Source organism: Dama dama, chromosome 5, assembly GCF_033118175.1.
Source record: "Dama dama isolate Ldn47 chromosome 5, ASM3311817v1, whole genome shotgun sequence".
In the NCBI taxonomy this organism is placed as follows: Eukaryota; Metazoa; Chordata; class Mammalia; order Artiodactyla; family Cervidae; genus Dama; species Dama dama.
Window position 1 is genome coordinate 105,412,096 of NC_083685.1, and position 12,830 is coordinate 105,424,925.

At 37.6% G+C, this 12,830-nt stretch overlaps 1 protein-coding gene across 4 annotated transcripts in view; it reads left to right on the forward strand.

Moving 5' to 3' along the window:
- The window catches only part of SPAG9 (sperm associated antigen 9), a 154,110-nt gene that overhangs the window by 87,290 nt on the left and 53,990 nt on the right, over positions 1-12,830 (forward strand). For all 4 annotated transcript variants that reach the window (XM_061143714.1, XM_061143711.1, XM_061143713.1 and 1 more), the window contains exons 6-7: positions 10,855-11,062; positions 11,628-11,727. In XM_061143714.1, the coding sequence (XP_060999697.1) occupies positions 10,855-11,062; positions 11,628-11,727 (308 nt within the window). The remainder of the gene's footprint in view (positions 1-10,854; positions 11,063-11,627; positions 11,728-12,830) is intronic.

A 12,830-nucleotide genomic window follows, 5' to 3' on the forward strand; every position in this document is an offset into this window, starting at 1 on the left:
GAGTATAAACAACAGAAGCGGGCTTCCTGGTGGCTCAGTGGTAAAGGATCTGCCTTCCAATGCAAGAGACACAGGTTTGATCCCTGGGCCAGGAAGATCCCACATGCTTTGGAGCAAGTAAGCCCACAACCATTGGGCTTGTGCTCTAGAGCCCGGGAGCCGCAGCTACTGAAGCCCATGTGCCCTGAAACCCAGGCCCCACAACAAGGGAGGCCACTGCAGTGAGGTGTCTGAGCACGGCAACTAGAGAGTGGCCCCTACACTCCACAACGAGATAAGGCCCACACTGCATCAAAGACCCAGCATAACCCCCGCAAAAAGAATTGTGATAGAGGGTTATCTTTTTTGTTTTTAGGGTGCTGACAAGATTCTGATTCCTGTTCTAAGTGCAGGTTACTCAGATGTATTCAGTTTGTGAAAATTGAGCTGTACGCTTGTGATAAGTGAACTTATTTGTACGTGTATCACGCTTCAGTTTTTTACCAAAAAAATCTCTCCTTTAGTGTCTTTCCCCTCCCTCGAGGCAACTTCTGTAACCAGTTTCTTGTGTCCTTCCCGAGTTATTTTAAGCATATAAAACCTTACATCATTTTTTTTCCCCACAAGTACCATATGAATCACACTTCACTTTGCTTTTTTTCCCCCTTTCACTTTAAATGTCTTGTGAATTGCTCAGTTTCTGCTTTTTTTTTTTAATTGATCTGGGAGCATCCTCCTAGCTCTGAATTAAAAAATTGGAGGTCTAAAAGAGAACCAGTTCTCAAAGACATCATGCTGAATGACAGAAGCCTTAGACAAAAGAATATATGTTCTGTGGTACCAACTATATGAAGTTTTATATAATGGAAAATGAATGTATGGTCAGGACAAAATTAGAACAGTAGTTGTCTCCGGTGGGATGTGGGTGGGATTGACTAAGAAAGGGCCTGAGGGAAATATCTAGGATGATGGTAATATACTGTATCTTGATAGGGGGTTGGGTTAGACAGATGGGCGCATTTGTCAACACTCAGCAAAATACACTTACAATTTGTGCATTTTATGTAGGTTTAACTCAAAAATATGCAAAACAGATACTGAGCTCTAGTTGATGACACGCATGCTGAAATGTTCAGGGGTGAGGTGTATTGATGACAGTGTCTTTGAAATGCATCATGGACTGGTAGAAAGATGGGTAGTTATGTGATAAAGAATAGTAATAGAATAGTAAAATGTTAATGGGTAGAAACTAGGTGATGAGTATGTGGGTGGTCACTGAAACATTCTAAAAGTAAAATGTTGGGAGGAAAAGAGAAGGCAAGCAAGCTGGGTATTGCCTGGACAAAACATGATTAACCATTTTAAAGTGTACAGTCAGGTGGCATTTAGTGCATTCACAATGTTGTATAACCACCACCTCTCTAGTTTCAAAGCTTTGCCCCATTGAGACTTTGATTAGGGGTTACATTTATTTCTAAGTATTTTATTCTTTTTATGCTATTGTAAATGGAGTTGTTTTCTTGGATTGTTTGTTGCAGCTGATTTTTGTGTGTTAATTTTGTATTTTGGAACTTTGCTGAATTCATTTATTAGCTTTAACTTTGTGTGTGTTAATATTTAGGGTTTTCTAGATATAAGATCATGTTGTCAGTGAATAGAGATAATTTTACTTCTTCCTTTCTAATTTGAATGCCTATTTCTTCTTCTTGTCTACTTGCTCTGCCTAGAACCTCTAATATAATATTTACCAGAAGTGGCAAAAGTGGACATTGTTCCTAATTCTACGGGGAAAACTTAGCCTTTCACCACTGAGTATGTTGTTAGCCATGGGTTTTTCATATATGGCTTTCATCATAGTGAGTTTCCTTCTGTTTCTTGTTCATTAGGTGTTTTTATTGTGAAAAGATGTGGAATTTTGTCATTCTGTTATTGCAACAATTGAGATGATTTGGGGTTTTTTTTCCCTTCATTCTATTAAGGTGACATATCACATTGATTAATTTTTGTCTGTTGACCCATTCTCAAATTCCAGGAATAAATCCCATTTGATCATTGTGTGTAATCCTTTTAATGAACTGCTTTGGTTTGCTCATGTTTTGTTCAAGACTTCTATGTCAGTAGTTGTAGAGGATATTTGTAATTTTCTTGTAATGTCTTTGCCTGTCTTTGGTATCAGTGTAAAAGTTTTCAAAATATATGCTGGATGCAAAAAAAAATGGATTATATATTGTAATATTTTATGGTTTGCTTGGGACAGAGCATAAGGAATATTATTTAATATTATTAATATTAAATAGCTGTTATTTAATAATTCTCAAATTAAGACTTATTTAGTAATTGAGACTTATCTGTAAGTCTCAAAATACATCCACCAATAATTAAATACTATTGCATAATAACGAAAGTTTGTTACTTTTCGCTGCATCGGGTCTTCGTTGCTGCACTGGCTTTCTGTAGTTGTGGCGAGCACAGTAGTGCACAGGCTTCTCATCGCCGTGGCTTCTCTAGTTGTGGATCAGTGGCTGTAGAGCATGGAGGCTCTGTAGTTGCAACCCAGGCTCTAGAGTGTGGGCTCAGTAGTTGTGGTACATGGACTTAGTTTTCCCCGTGGCATGTGGAATCGTCCCAGAGTAGGGATCAAACCCGTGGCCCCTGCAGTGGCAGGCAGATTCTTAGCCACCACACCACCAGGGAAATCCTATAACTTCAACTGTTATTTACCAACTTTCCCACTCACGTATATCCTTATTTGATAACTTCAGGGATCATCCACAGCTGACATTGGGGACTTAAAGGGAAAACTGAGTTAAGATTTACTCTTCTTAATATTTTGGTAATTTCCCATTCATTCATTCATTCATTTTTATTGAGCTATAACTGACAAAATTATAAGATTCATACTTAAAAGGGAAGGCCCTTTTAAACTCTTGCTTAGAAAAGACGCAGTGAATTAGTTCTTTCTTACTGGGTGTTAATAAACAAGATTTTCTCTCCCCCTCTTTTTGGCATATTTATTATGTTGTATGTTGACCAAAATACTCGTGTATGTTGAGAATGAAAACTGGTAAAACTTGGTTGGTTAAAAATAACACTGTTAAAAATGATGGTATTTAAAGATTCTATTTCTAATGTGACTTCTTTTGAAGTAATTGGTGCATGCATATTTATTACTGTTGATATTTAATGTTTAAACAAACTCTTAAAATAGGAAAAATAGCTTTAAGTATTTTCTGTTGAAGAAAAATTACCTTGCTTTTTACATTAAAAAACTTTGATACCTACTGGGTCATAAACAATGCCAGATGCTAGAAATGTAAAGTTGATCTGAGATCACATATTTTATAAAGCAGGCTTAATAATTCTTTTACAAGTTTATATTAATAAGGTTGCACAATCAAATAATGTTGAATCTAGAGTAAAAAATGTAAATTCCATTCCTTCACCTCAGTTATCCTCATTTGGTATATTCTTCATGCTCCTTTCTTCACATATGCACATGAAAAGTGAAAGTGAAAGTCACTCAGTTGTGTCTGGCTCCTTGTGAACCCATGGATTATACTGGAGTGGGTAGCCTTTCCCTTCTCCAGGGGATCTTCCCAACCCAGGAATTGAACTGGGGTCTCCTGCATTGCAGGTGGATTCTTTACCAACTGACCTATCAGGGAAGTCCACATTGCACATAGATAATACATACTCATATATGTCTTTGTAAGATAAATGAGTTTATGTTCTTTTAAGTATTTCCTGCAACTTTTTGTTTCCCATTTTGAAATACATATTCACAATCTTTTCATTTTTATTTACAGAGTTATTTACCTAGCTTTTGATGAAATGTTAGTTGAGAAGAGTTAAAGATGAGAATCCAGAATCAAAGCTCGTTTGAACAGATATTAAAGGAGATGCAGTCTGATTTGTACAAAGTGAATCATACTATGGTATATTAAATAGAATATCATCCAACCTTATAAAAAATCTTGCCATTTTTGATAACATGGATGGACCTAGAGGGTATTATGCCAAGTGAAAAAAATCAGTCAGTGAAAGACAAATACCATGTGATTTCTCTCATATGTGGAACCTAAAAACACAAAGCAAAATGAACAAACATAAAACAGAAGCAGACTCATAGGTACAGAGGACAAATTGAAGTTGCCAGAGGGGAGTGGGGTGTGAGGAGATGAGTGAAATAGGTGAGGGAGGTACAAAGCCACTTTCATAGAATAAAAGAAGTCAAAGGAATGTAATGTATAGAGAATACAGTCAATAATATTGTAATAACTCTGTATGGCAACAGTTGGTACTTGGACTTATTATGGTGGTCATTTTATAATGTCTAAAAATACCAAACCACTGTGTTATACACCTGAAACTAATATAGTGTTGTAAGTCAATTGATTCATTCAGAAAAAAAGTGAATCTTGTCTTGTTCATCTGTACTTTTTTGGATGGGAACTAAGAGAGTGCAGTACAGCTATATTTTAGACTTTCAAAAAGAGTGATGGATTTCCAGACTAAGAATATTTAAAACTTGAAGTTGCTTTATGTTTAAGAGAAATACTGTTGTCTCAAAGAGGGCAAATGTGTAAGTAGAGAATATGAGTAAGTTGATTGTTTTTTGAGAAAGGATTTGAATCTTGGTCACCCTTTAATTATTAGTGTTCTCTATCAGTTTCAGAAATGATAGGGGGTGAGGCAAGTGGAAGAAGAGTGTGTTTAGCATTTCCAAGTATGCTAAATTGGAATATTTATTATGTTAATTACTCAAGATGATTAGGATAAATTTCAGGAAGATTTCTCTTTTTTGGGGTTTCCCTGGTAGCTCAGCTGGTAAAGAACCCATCTGAAGTGCAGGAGACCCTGGTTCGATTCCTGGGTTGGGACAATCCTTTGGAGAAGGGATAGGCTACCCGCTCCAGTATTCTTGGGCTTCCCTGGTGGCTCAGCTGGTAAAGAATCTGTCTGCAGTACAGGAGACCTGGGTTCTATCCTTGAGCTGGAAAGATTCCCTGGAGAAGGGAACTTATACCCACGCCACTATTCTGGCCAGGAGAATTCCGTGGACTGTGTAGTCCTTGGGGTCACTAAGAGTCCAGCACAACTGAGTGACTTTTGCTTCAATTCAGTTGGGTCTTCGTTGCTGTGGGCTTTTCTTTAGTTGCAGCAAGCAGGGGCTAGTTATGTTGTGTGGGCTTCTTGTTGCTATGGCTTCTTTTGTTGCAGAGCATGGACTCTAGAGCACAGGCTCAATAGTTGTGGCTTGGGCTTAATTGCTCTGTGGCATGTGGGATCTTCCCAATCAGTCTCTCCTGCATTGGCAGGCGGATTCTTTACCACTGAGCCACCAGGGAAGCCCTTATGAATAGAAAAAACAGTTAAGTGATAAACTGCTTATTGACAAAGTATAGGGTAAGATAAGACCCAGGTGATGGCTTTTGAGTTATGATATGGCTTAAAATAGAGACTTAAAGGAGGTGATTTTAAGTCAGAACAAAACCCCCAAACCCTCTTTTGAACAAAGTAGAAAATAGAGATGGACCTTGTTATCCTGAGAGGTAGCACAAGCCAAAGATACTTAGATATATGCTGACACCTAGTAAATATATGAATTTTTTTTCTCTTTTATAATCTTTCCCTATTCCCAGGTCAGAAGTAGCCCTGAACCTCTGAAGGCTATAGAACAGGAGGTGAGAATGGGCTTTCAAAACATTTTGCAAAAAGTAGATGAAAGTGATTTAACTTTTGGTTACTTCCTCAACTACTGCTCTCAAGATATCAAGTGCTCAGTTTGGAAGACTACTGATGTTATTCACTGAGTGAGTGAAAGTTGCTCAGTCATGTCTGATTCTTTGTGACCCCATGGACTATACAGTCTATGGAATTCTTCAGGCCAGAATACTGGAGTGGGTAGCCTTTCCCTTTTCCAGGGGATCTTCCCAACCCAGGGATCAAACCCACGTCTGCCGCATTGCAGGCAGATATTTTTTACCAGCTGAGCCACCAGGGAAGCCCACTGAAATGAAAGAAAATTATTTCTTCTACAGTGGTTGCTAGGGCTTTACTGTAATCTATAAAGGAGAGAAAAGAATAAGTAAATCCTTTGGAAGTTCAGCTTATTTCTCTTTATACAGCTGTGGGTAAGAAGACTTCTATGTTTGCACAAATACCATCCTCGGGGCAGAATGTACATAACTTGAAAGTATCCTGGAGACAGCCTAGTAAGTCATTTTACCATGGGCTGCCTCCCTAGTTAAACAGATTTGTTTAACGCCTGTTAGGGCACCATTCAGCAAATATCTTTTGAGAGCCTGCTTCATGTCAGGCTTGATATACTAGGCACTGGGGATATAAGGACAAAATAAAACTTTATCCTACCTACTAGATCAGGGTTAACCTGGGTAAGGCCTTCACATGGTTCATAACAGTGGAACCAGTATCGTTTTCAGAAATATCTTCAGAAGTAGGTCATCTATGCCTCTGTTTTAATGAGCTAAATTTTTTTCAACCTATAGTATAACTTAGAGCTAGATTTACTTCATCTCGGTGGTTCTCAGTGTTTCTTTGGGTCACAGATTCCTCTAGGAATCAGATTAAAGTTATGAAGCTTTCCAGAAAATACATGTATATACAGAATTTTGTGATTCTGTTTGTCTTTTGCTTAGATTAGGCTTAAAATCTTTGAAACTAAAGACAGGTTTATATAGCAGAGTTACTTGTCCTCTTCCTTAGCTTATTTCAAATGAAATCAGGCAAGCTACTTAAGAAAACTATATTAGAACATTTCTAAATTGTCCTTAATTGGCTAATTTATTTTTATAGTTGTGAACTTACTTTATAGTCTCTCTGACTATAACTAGCAATGGGGCAATGGCAGATAATATGTGACATATATATTCTATTCAGCACTGGGTACGTGAGGCACTGATGAATGGAACAATTGAAAGTATTTTGTAAAGGTGTATAGACTTTTAGCCTGATATCTAAAACCAGCCGAAAAATAGCACAAAGACCAGATTGTTTTCACCATGGTATCTCAAGTGAAGCTAAAATTAATGCCACCTATTCTCTTTTCTCCCCTCATTCTCTTTTTTGTATGTGTGATTAAAAAAAAAAATAAATAAAAGTTACTATTGTAACCATTTTAACTGTACACTTCAGTAGTGTTAAGAATGTTCATATTGTTATGAAACAGATTGCTAGAGCTTTTTACCTTGCACATCTGAAGCTGTATACCCATTAAACTCCTCTTTCGGTCCCTCCCCTCAGCACTGACAGCTGCTACTCTACTTAGTGTTTCTATGGATGTGACCACTTTAGATACCTCATATAAGTGGAATCATGTTGTATTTGTCTTTTTGTGATTGGCTTATTTCACTTAGTATAATGTCCTCTAGATTCATCCATGTTGTATCAAGGAAATCACAGGATTTCCTTCCATTTTAAAGCTGAATAATATTCCTTTGTGTGTGTGTGTATGTATATACATATATACATACATATATATATATTTATACACCATATTTTGTTTATACATTTCATCCCTTGTTGGACATGTGGATCGCTTCCACTTGTTGATTTCTATGAATAATTCTGCTGTGAATGTGCGTGTATAAACATCTCTTTGAATCCCTGGCTCCAAATCTTTTTGTTTTATACGCAGAAGGGGTAGTGCTGGATCATATTTTGGTTCTATTTTTAATTTTATGAGGAAATGTTATACTGTTTTCCATAGCAGTTGCACTATCATATCAGCCCACCCGCAGTACACAGGGGTCCTGACTTCTTCACATCTCACCACAACTTATTATCTTGCACAGGAGCGCCATTCTTTGTAGTTACAGCACTGGAACCCCAAGTCAGGTTCCTTAGTTTTGTGGGCATTGTTTAGTGACTGGAAAGCCTGTAATAAGAGAGTTTCTTGAAGATTGAAAGACTTTGAGTGGGGTTACAAGACAAGTACATTTATTAGAAAGAGACTTGACCACCCAGTAAGTCTCCACTTATGGCATCTACATGTGTCATTGAAGAGGACATCTTAATTCAAATTGTTAGGCAGGTGGTCTTCAGATAAATAAAGCAGCATTTGTAGTCAAAATTGGTAGCTGAAACAGTACAACCTGACATAGAGCAACATTGAATAGGAATTAGAGGTCTCTTGATGTCACAGATTGAATATGAAATAATAGCATGCAACTGCCCTACAACTTCACATTAAATAATTCATATCAATGCTTCCATCTTCCATTTAGGTCCTAGTAAAAATTTTTCCTCATTTTGTACCTGAAGTCTTAGGGACTTACTGTTGACCAGTGATATATTTTATATTTAACAACAGGCTAATATTTAGGATTATCTTTCTTCCTTCTATCTTTAGTTGGATGCATTGTTAGTGACAGAATTTCATAATTTCTTCCATAGGAGAAAAAAATATTGTGCCCTCAGTCAAACACTGTGGCAGAGACTTTTCATTTCATTTGTTCACTGTTGAGTTGCTCAGTCAAGTCTGACACTTTGTGACCTCATGGACTGCAGCATGCCAGGCTTCCCTGTCCTTCCCTATCTCTTGGAGTTTACTCATACTCATGTCTGTGGAGTCAGTGATGGCATCCAGCCATCTCATACTCGGATGCCCCCTTCTCTTCCTGCCCTCAATCTTTCCCAGCATCAGGATCTTTTCCAATGAGTTGGTTCTTTGCATCATGTGGCCAAAATATTGGCACTTCAGCTTCTGCATCTGTGCTTCCACTGAATATTCAGGGTTGATTTTCTTTAGGATGGACTGGTTTGATTTCCTTGCAGTCCAAGGGACTCTCAACAATCTTCTCCAGCACCCCAGTTTGAAAGTGTCAGTTCTTTGGCATCAGCCTTCTTTATGGTCCAACTCTCACATCCATACATGACTGCTGGAAAAACCATAGCTTTGACCATATAGACCTTTGTTGGCAAAGTGATGACTGCGTTTTAATATGCTGTCTAGGTTTGTCATAATTTTTCTTCCAAGGAGCAAGCATCTTTTAATTTCATGACTGCAGTCTCAGTCCCACAGTGATTTTTTGAGCCCAAGAAAATAAAGTCTGTCACTGTTGCCATTTTCTCCCCTATCTATTTGTCATGAAGTGATGGGACCGGATGTCATGAGCTTAGTTTTTTGAATGTTGGGTTTTAAGCCAGCTTTTTCACTCTGGTCTTTCACCTTTATCAAGAGGCTCTTTAATTCCTCTTTGTTTTCTGCCATTAGGGTGGTGTTATCTGCATAACTACCACACAGTTGGGCTCATTTCACATACTAGCAAAGTTATGCTCAAAATCTTTAAAGCTAGGCTTCAGTAGTACTTGAACCAAGAACTTCCAAATGTACAAGCTGCGTTTCTAAGAGGGAGAAGTACCAGAGATAAAATTGCTAATATTTGTTGGATCATGGAGAAAGCAAGGGAGTTCCAGAAAAACATCTACTTCTGCTTCACTGACTATGCTAAAGCTTTTGACTGTGTGGATCACAGCTGTGGAGAATTCTTCTACTGATAGGAGTACCAGACTACATTACCTGCCTCCTGAGAAACCTCTGTATGGGTCAAGAAGAAACAGTTAGAACCAGATATGGAACAACTGACTGGCTCAAAATTGGGAACAACCGATTGTTCAAATATTGTCACTCTGCTTATTTAACTTACATGCAGAGTACATCATGTAAAATGCTGGGCAGGAGGAAACAGAAGCTAGAATCAAGAAATATAAACAACTTCAGATATGCAGATGATACCACTCTAATGGCAGAAAGTGAAGAGGAACTAAAGAACCTTTTGATGAGGGTGAAAGAGGAGAGTGAAAAAGCTGGCTTAAAACTCAACATTCAGAAATCTAAGATCATGGCATCTGGTCCCATCACTATGGCAAATAGAAAGGGAAGAAGTGGAAGCAGTCACAGATTTTATTTTCTTGGGCTTCAGAATCAGTGTGGATGGTGACTTGCAGCCATGAAATTAGAAGACAGTTGCTCTACAAGCCTAGACAGCATATTGAATAGTAGAGATATCACTTTGCCAACAAAGGTCCGAATAGTCAAAGCTACAGTTTTTCTAGTAGTCGTGTACACATGTGACCATAAAGTTGGACCATAAAGAAGGCTGAGCATGAAGATGAATTGATGCTTTCCAGTTGTGCTAGAGAAGACTCTTTAGAGTCTCTTGGACTGCAAGGAGATCAAACCAGGCAATCTGAAGGAAATGAGCCCTGAGTATTCATTGGAAAGACTGATGCTGAAGCTGGAGCTTCAGTACTTTAGCCTCCCGATTCTAAGAGCTGACTCATTGGAAAAGACCCTGATGCTGGGAAAGATTGAGGGCAGGAGGAGAACAGGGCGATGGAGGATGAGATGGTTAGATAGCATCACCAACTTAGTGGACATGAATTTGAGCAAACTCTGGGAGATAGTGAAGGATAGGGAAGCCTGAAGTGCTCCAGTCCATTGGTTCACAAAGAGCTGGACATGACTGAGCTACTGAAGAGTAACAACAACAACCACATAGTACATCTTTAAGTGTTTTGAGACAAGTCTTCTTTATCAAATGATTGTGCAAATTAGAACTGCCATGATAAACTCTGATGATGACATTAGTGTATACTTTTATTGATAATACTGCCAGTCCTCCTTTATCTTTACTTTTTCTATTTAGAAGAATCTCACATATGTCTGGAAAAATATTATTACTTAACTATTACCCAGTTACTTGAAAACAAGCTACAAAGATTATATGATTACTTTTGGTAATAAGTGACTTACTGATTTTTAACAGAATTTTCTTTCAAATTTCTTTACCTATTTAAAAGACTATTTAAATAAATTACTCATCAAAATGTTTTCCTTAATTATATTTGTAGGATGAACTTTCTGATGTTAGCCAGGGAGGATCTAAAGCTACCACTCCAGCGTCAACAACTGCTTCAGATGTGGCAGCAATACCTATCGATACTCCCTTACATGAGGAGAATGAAGGAATTGTGAAGGTTGCAGATACACCAGATAAGTCAGAGATAAGCAAGCATATTGAAGTACAAGTAGTCCAAGAAACTAGAAACATATCAACAGGTAAGTAACCTTAGTTTTTTCTATACTGGCAAAGTATTCAGTAAATCCAAATGATGCAAATGTGAGAAGGTACATCTCTGGGGGTGTTGCTGCTGTAGATTCATAAAATTGTACTCAATTGTAAATAAGCTTAAAAGATGTGATGATTAAAAGTTAAGTTTTAGAGAGTAAAAATGGTGTGGGTAAAGAGTGGCTGGGGTTTGGAGAGCCTGAAAGGCAGGAGGACATTCTTTATCTGTTCTCTGCCATAGGTCATTAGTCTCTGACCCTAATCTCTCTGTATTTCATCCCTTAATTAAAATGAAAATACTGAGTTCTGGCCTGGTATACAGTGCATTGTGTCCAAAGTAACACAAATGAAAACTTTCATTGTTTTTTTTTTTTTTTAAATTTCCATATTGACTGCTTATTGAATATATGACCTATTGTCTGTCTAACCTTGTGTTTCTCAGCTCTCTAAAAATTTTTATGATCAAATGATGTATTTACAACCATAGAAACAATTTTCATATCAGGGGCTGTATGTGTTATATGTGTTATTTTTGTTATCTTGTCCTTTTCTAAGGTTCTGCTGAAAATGAAGAGAAGTCAGAAGTTCAGGCAATCATTGAATCCACTCCTGAGTTGGATATGGACAAAGATCTCAGTGGATATAAAGGCTCAAGGTACTGTTCAAGTCTAATTGGGATATCTTACTTCTTTCCTTTTCCCATCTCCCCTAAGCACATTGCTGTTCCCCAGTCTCTGACCAGATAAAGTGCATTCAGATGTTTTGCTGAAGAAATGTTGATGTTATGTTTTCTCTTTTTGAACCTAGACCTTGTACATAATTTTCATGTTCTGTGTACCGTTACCTTTTTAGCATCAGGGACTAGAAGCATGCAGAAGGATGGGGAAAAAAGACAGTGAAGGAGTATTCCGTAAAGGAATATTCCATGGTTTGTGGAACTTGGGAAAACATAAAAGCAAAAGTGGGGAAAGTATAATTTGAAAGGACCTATTCCTTCTTCCAAATCAGGAAGAAGAGAATGTATTCCCTTCAAAACTGTAATGGTTTCATTACTGCAAGAAATTAGTCTCATTTTAGTATTATTTTATATGGGGAGGCTGTTTAGTGATTAGAGGAGAATGGTTATGTATCATCTTAATGAAGGTCGTCTGAATTGGAATTCTCCAGGCCAGAATACTGGAGTGGGTGGCTGTTCCCTTCTCCAGGGGATCTTCCCAACCCAGGGATCAAACCCAGGTCTCCCGTATTGCAGGTGGATTTTTTACCTTCTGAGCTATCAGGGAAACCCTAGGATAAGACTGTATGCATTCTAATCCTGACCTGGATTTGAATCTGAGGTAAGTTTCTACATCCATGAAAGAGAATTATGATAATACCTTAGATGATTGTAAGGAGTAAATGAATCAATATATGTTAAATCATTGGCAGAGTGCCCAGTTCAGTAAAGGTTAGCTAACATTATTGTTACCATCATATAATTTTATCTTTATTATAATCTTACGAGACAGATGTCCTTCCCTTTACATATAAAGAAGCTCAGAGTTGTGTACTATTTTGTCTAGACTAACAAGAGGTAGAACTAGCATTCAATCTAAGACTTTGATTTCAAAGGCTGTACCCTATTGAAATACTTTTTTCTTTATTGTTTATTTAAGAAATTAAACGATGCAGTGTATAAAAAGTGAAATTTGCTTTTCCATCCTCTCCTAAACCTACTTATTAACACTTGTGCCCACTTATAATTTTGAACCTTTTTTT